This window comes from Dendropsophus ebraccatus, chromosome 6 (genome assembly GCF_027789765.1).
Source record: "Dendropsophus ebraccatus isolate aDenEbr1 chromosome 6, aDenEbr1.pat, whole genome shotgun sequence".
Taxonomy (NCBI): Eukaryota; Metazoa; Chordata; class Amphibia; order Anura; family Hylidae; genus Dendropsophus; species Dendropsophus ebraccatus.
Window position 1 is genome coordinate 30,798,980 of NC_091459.1, and position 6,000 is coordinate 30,804,979.

The 6,000-nt window shown below is 42.2% G+C and overlaps 1 protein-coding gene across 2 annotated transcripts in view; it reads left to right on the forward strand.

The window, feature by feature from the left end:
* The window catches only part of FHL5 (four and a half LIM domains 5), a 47,679-nt gene extending 47,017 nt beyond the window's left edge, over positions 1 to 662 (forward strand). For both annotated transcript variants that reach the window (XM_069973583.1, XM_069973584.1), the window contains exon 6: positions 11 to 662. In XM_069973583.1, coding sequence (XP_069829684.1) covers positions 11 to 162 — 152 coding nt within the window. In that variant the 3' untranslated portion in view covers positions 163 to 662. The remainder of the gene's footprint in view (positions 1 to 10) is intronic.
* Positions 663 to 6,000: the final 5,338 nt, after the last annotated feature.

Consider the following 6,000-nt stretch of genomic DNA (forward strand, 5'->3'; position numbering starts at 1 on the left):
GTCTGCACAGGTCAAGGAGGCAACCAGTACATCTCATTCGAGGATTTTCAGTGGCATAGTGACTGCTTTGCCTGTTCGAAATGCAAAGCTTCCCTGGTCGGCCAAAGATTTCTCTCGCAGGAAAGCCAAATATTTTGCAGTGAATGTGGTGAGGACATGTAGGTAGATACGGTATACCTGCGTATAACATTTCATAGGGGATTCTATATTTTACCTTAAGGGTACGTTCACACTTACCGGATCCGCAGCAGATTTTATTTAAATAACTGAACACAGCATCAAATCTGCACCATCAAATCTGCTGCAGATCCTGTAGGTGTGAACGCACCCTTAAGGGGTTATCCAGCGAAAATCTTATACTTTAAAATCAACTGGTTTTAGAAAGTTATATAGATCTGTAATTTACTTCTATTTATATATAAATAATATATAATATATATTTATATATATATAATAATATATTAATATAAAGTCTTACCATACTTATCAGCTGCTGTATGTCCTGCAGGAAATGTTGCTTTCTTTTCAGTATAATACAGTGCTGACATCTCTGTCCGAGACAGGAACGGTGCAGAGTAGGAGAGGTTTTCTATGGAGAATTACTGCTGCTCTGGACAGTTCCCGAGTCGGACAGAGGTGGCAGCAGAGAGCGCTGTGTCAGACTGGAAAGAAAACAACTTTTCCTGCAGGACATACAGCAGCTGATCAGTACTGGAAGACTTGAGATTTTCAAATAGAAGTAAATTACAAATTTATATAACCATATGAAACCAGTAGATTTGAAAGAAATTTTTTTTTTGCTAGATAACTACTTTAAAGCTAATCCATAACCCACCCCAAATCACTGGCACCTTTGCGGAGCTCATAATAAAAAAAAGTGCCTGGCTGTTTTTATAAATCTTCATGATGCTGTTATTTCACATAAAGAAAAGACTTTTATTCTTGTGGCAGCGGAGTCAAAGAGGTGGGGCTTAGGGCTTGCAATGCCTGTCTGTGCTTCCACCTTGCCTCTGTTCATTTCAGCAATGCTATTGGTCTGGATTATTGCCGCTTTCGCCTTACTAATACTGAGTATGTGTCATGGCATCATGAAGACGGTGCAGGCGCAATGACAATGAGGAACAGTACGGGCTGCACCAGGCAGCGGTTGGTACAGGGAAAAGGGCCATTATCCAGCCTAGTGGTGTGTATGAACAGAGGTGGGGAGGTAGCACAGAGAGGTGTTGCAGGCCTAGGGCACAGTGGCCCTTATGGACAGCTTTGCACTGTTTTATTTAATGCAAAATTAAGCAACTTTAAAAATTTCCAAGCATTCAGTGGCTACTCAGACATAGATACATTTGACATAGCCTAGTGGACTTCTGTTGTCTCAGTGTTATTGATAATAGCAGGGGGAGGGGTAAACAGCAGCTGAAATAATACATAAAGGGAAGGGAAACCCCTGGAGGACAACTCACAGAGGCTGGAAAAACATTAGTCTTTATTAAAAATTTCCAAGCATTTAGTGACTACTCAGACATAGATACATTTGACATAGCTTGATGGACTTTCTGTTGTCTCATTGTTATTAATAACAGGGGGAGGGGTAAACAGCAGCTGAAATAATACATAAAGGGAAGGGAAACCCTGGAGGACAGCTCACAGAGGCTGGAGAAAAGAATGGAGAGAAGATCCAAGGCATTCTGCAGTAGAGAATCATATAAACTCACATAGCACATTGAACCAGCAAATATTCCACCTAACTGCTTTCCATAGTTAAAAACATAAATCTTCCATCTCAGCTAGTCGTATAAAATATCTGATCAATGTAAAGGAATACAGGAGTTGTGAAAGCTGTGGTCTTCTTCAGCAGACTTTCTGTGTTATTTCAAAAGATTTTAGACCGTCTACTGTCATTTGTGACCTTAGAATGTGGGATAAGGGTGATAACTTGAGATCAGCTTGATCGAGCATCGGGGTGTGTGATCGAGCTCAATGATCGACCAAGTACCTTCTGCTGCTTGGGTGCCTGGGGTACAAAAAAGTTTGTGAAAAGGTTGCTTTTCCACAGCCTTAAAGGGATTATGCAGCAAAAATCTTCTTCTTTCCAATCAACTATTGCCAGAAAGTTATGTAGATTTGTCATTTACTTCTATTGAAAAATCTCAAGTCTTCCTGTACTTATTAGCTGCTGTATGTCCTGCAGGAAATGTTGTTTTATTTTCATTCAGACAGTGCTCTCTGGCCGACAGTACATCTCTGGCCGAGACAGGAACTCTGTCTCGGTTTTCTATAAATCCTCATAGAAAACCTCTCCTACTCTGGACAGACTTGAGATTTTTTACATAGAAGTAAATTACAAATCTATATAACTTTCTGATATCAGTTGATTTAAAAGAAAAAGATTTTCGCTGGACAACCCCTTTAAACCCATGGGGGGGGGGGATTATACTTTCTATACTGCCAAGGTGCCACCGGGTTAAATGCACGAGTGTTCCATTGTTTTCAATGGGGCTTCTTACTCGAGTCAAGCATTTGAGCATTTTAGCACTCAATCAACTCTAGTGTTAACTACAAGCATGTCATAAAGTTAGGGAAGTTGGCTTACTGTAGGTATATGTAGATATGTTTGGAAAGGATAGATATAATAGAAAGCATGTATGTACCTAATATTAGATCAAAAGGTAATATACTGTAAATCCAGTAGTGTGCACTTATGTGATGTCATCATGTCATAAGAAAAAACAGATCACTGACCTCAGGGAGACAAGCTAAATGATAACACTGCCAGCTGCGAGTGAAAGCGCTTAATGCAGTGAAATCCTGCCCCCTGGGAAACATGGATATGCAAAAGAAGAGCCCGTGGAGCCTCATTGAAGAGTCTCAAAACTAGGACTAGCCAGATATCCCTCTAGCCAGATTTCCCACCTAGCCAGAATTCTGCTCAATACTGATGAGGGGCAACACCCTGAAACAGCTGTCTGTGGATGGATACCTGTCCTTGGTTTTTCCCTTGTCATTACATTGACTTATAGGGCCACTTAATATGGTGGTTTTGGTGGTTTCCTTACAGGAGCCACCTCTTGGCTGGGTCCTTCCCGGAGGGATATCTGGCTAGTCCTGTGTTTTGAGACTCTTCAATGAGGCTCCACAGGCTCTTCTTTTGCATATCATATCATATTATATCATCATTTTCACAATCCATTGTATTTCTTGAATGGGCCATAAAAAAACATGCCGTTTACTACGGGAACATCATATTTTATCATAGTAAACATAGTGCAAGAAATGATGTTGCCTTCTTCCAACGCCCTACAGTATAGGCAAGTAAAGCGTCCAGTAACTAGAACAATCTGCCAGATTTAGCATCACCACATGTTCCCTATGCCGCAGCTCTAATTCCAGCAGCGGGGTGGACCGGGAGACAAATGTCACCATGTAATCTTAGCATCAATGTGCATATTCTGTCTGTATGGCCCCATACCTACTGTATGCTGCAAGAGACTGACTCACACATATACACACACACACACTGACTCACACATATATACACACACACACTGACTCGGACATATACACACACACACACTGACTCACACATATACACACACTGACTCACACATATACACACACACTGACTCACACATATACACACACACTGACTCACACATATACACACACACTGACTCACGCATATACACACACATAGGCATACAGTACATTTTACTCTAGCTTCTCCGCTCACAGGGCACTAACATGATTCAGTGCAGGCATAGGAAGCATAGTTTGGGTTGTCACATTCTGTTTAGGTAGGAAAGGCAGAACCAACAGGCTTTGTGTATGCACGGACAGATAGCGTTAGTCATCCTCATCATCCCCCGCCATCCCTCTAATCTGCTTGTGTCTATGACAATCCTGACAGCATTTAAAGAGATTTCTACATGGAAAATACTGTGTAAAATCACAGAAATCTATAAAATCTCAGCTGAGCATGAACTGGTCTCCTGCTGTATCCTATCCGTATAAGATAGCAGACGTTCAGCCAAAACACAATGTAGTGGCTTCCACTAAAAACACCGATTTATATCCCACATGGGCACTGTAATATAGTGAATTAATAGAATTAATTGTGTATTGTATTCTTCTGCTTCACCAAGGCTTTTCTGTCTTCGTCAAATCACTCCAGCCCGAACACTTCACCCACAATAAATGTTCACCCTTAAAAATATGAATTATAAGGTTTTTTTCACAATAGAACACAAATGTGTTAAAGGGGTTATCCAGTGAAAATCATTTTCTTTCAAATCAACTGGTTTCAGAAAGTTATATAGATTTGTAATTTAATTTTATTTAAACATTTCAAGTCTTCCAGTACTTATCAGCTGCTGTATGTCCTGCAGGAAGTGGTGTATTCTTTCCAGTCTGACACAGTGCTCTCTGCTGCCATGGAACTGTCTGGAGCAGCAGCATATCCCTGCCCTGGACAGTTCCTGTCTCGGACAGAGATTACAGAGAGCACTGTGTCTGACTGAAAACATTTCCTGCAGGACATATGGCAGCTGATAAATACTGGAAGACTTGAGATGTTTAAATAGAGGTAAATTACAAGTCTATATAACCTTCTGAAACCAGTTGATTTGAAAGAAAAAGGTTTTTGCTGAATAACCCCTTTAAGGGTATGCTCACAATTCACTATATAATGTGATGTACTGGTCGCATGTATGGTAAGAAGGTTCACTCCATCACTTGTTGCACATCTGTCTATTACTACAATGATATGTATTCATCTGTATTACCTGCTGTATCTGTATGCATCTGTACTACCTGCTGTATCTGTATGCTTTATTGCCTTTAATAAATGTTACAGTATAATAAGCATGGACTTTCTTTATCTAAATCCCTTCAGGCAGATCTGGAGAGAACACATGAGTGGGCACAAGGTGTAGGGACAACACACACAGCACTAAATGCAACATATTTTCCATTTTTTTTTTTTTAATTCTCAATTTTATTAAGGATTTTAAATTTTTGTAAAAACAACAGTGCACACACACTTGAAGGGGAGAACGGTACAACCATGAAAACACTCATGGAAAAACATAAGGAAACAAACAGCAACAGCAGTTGTTTGTGGAACATATACCAAGTGCATTACACAACCCACCACGGGGGGTAACCTTTAAAGGGTATGAAGAATAAGAAAGAGGACTACCACTCGGACCAAAACCGAGGAGTAGTTTTTGAAAGAAATAAAGAAGCGGGGGAAAGAGAAGGGGGGAACAAGCGCAGAGACAGCAGGAGGGGGGAGCAGGGGGGGAGGGAGAGGGAGGGAGAGGGGTGGGGGAACCCAGGGCCACAACTCACTGAGCCAGAAGAGTCCTGTACTCGGCCGTCTCGATGAATTGGTCCCAGTAGAACCACGTCCGAAAGAACACAGAGTTCCGTCCGTGTAGCTGTGCAGTGAGGTCCTCCATATGTCTAACGTCCTCTATCTTGCGAGACCACATGGCGATACTGGGGGGTTCAGGGCGGTGCCATAGGGCCGGGATACAGCTCGCGCTGCATTGACCAGATGTCAGAGGACAGAGCGTCGGTTGGATTTCAGGGAGATGTCGTAAATATGTAGGAGAAAGAGCGACGGAGAGAAGGGGAGCGGGCGGTCAGTAAAGGTAGAGGAGATTCGCCACACTTCTTTCCAGAAAGGTACCAATTTGGGACAACTCCAGAAATTATGTGCGAGGGTGCCCTCCTCACCGCAATTTCTCCAACATAATGGTGAGACCTCCGGAAAAATCTCATGAAGCCGAGTGGGAACCTGGTACCAACGGGAAAGTAATTTATAACCAGCTTCCTGCAGACGAGACGAAATGGAAGAAGAATGGGTGCAAGTGAAAATTCTGTCCACTTGAGGACCCAAATCACCCTCCCAGGCAGAGAGAAATGAGGGAGGTGGGTCTTCCGGCGGGGAGCCAAGCAGAGTGTACAGGAGGGAGAGAGAGTGACGGATGGGGCCGGTGCCTA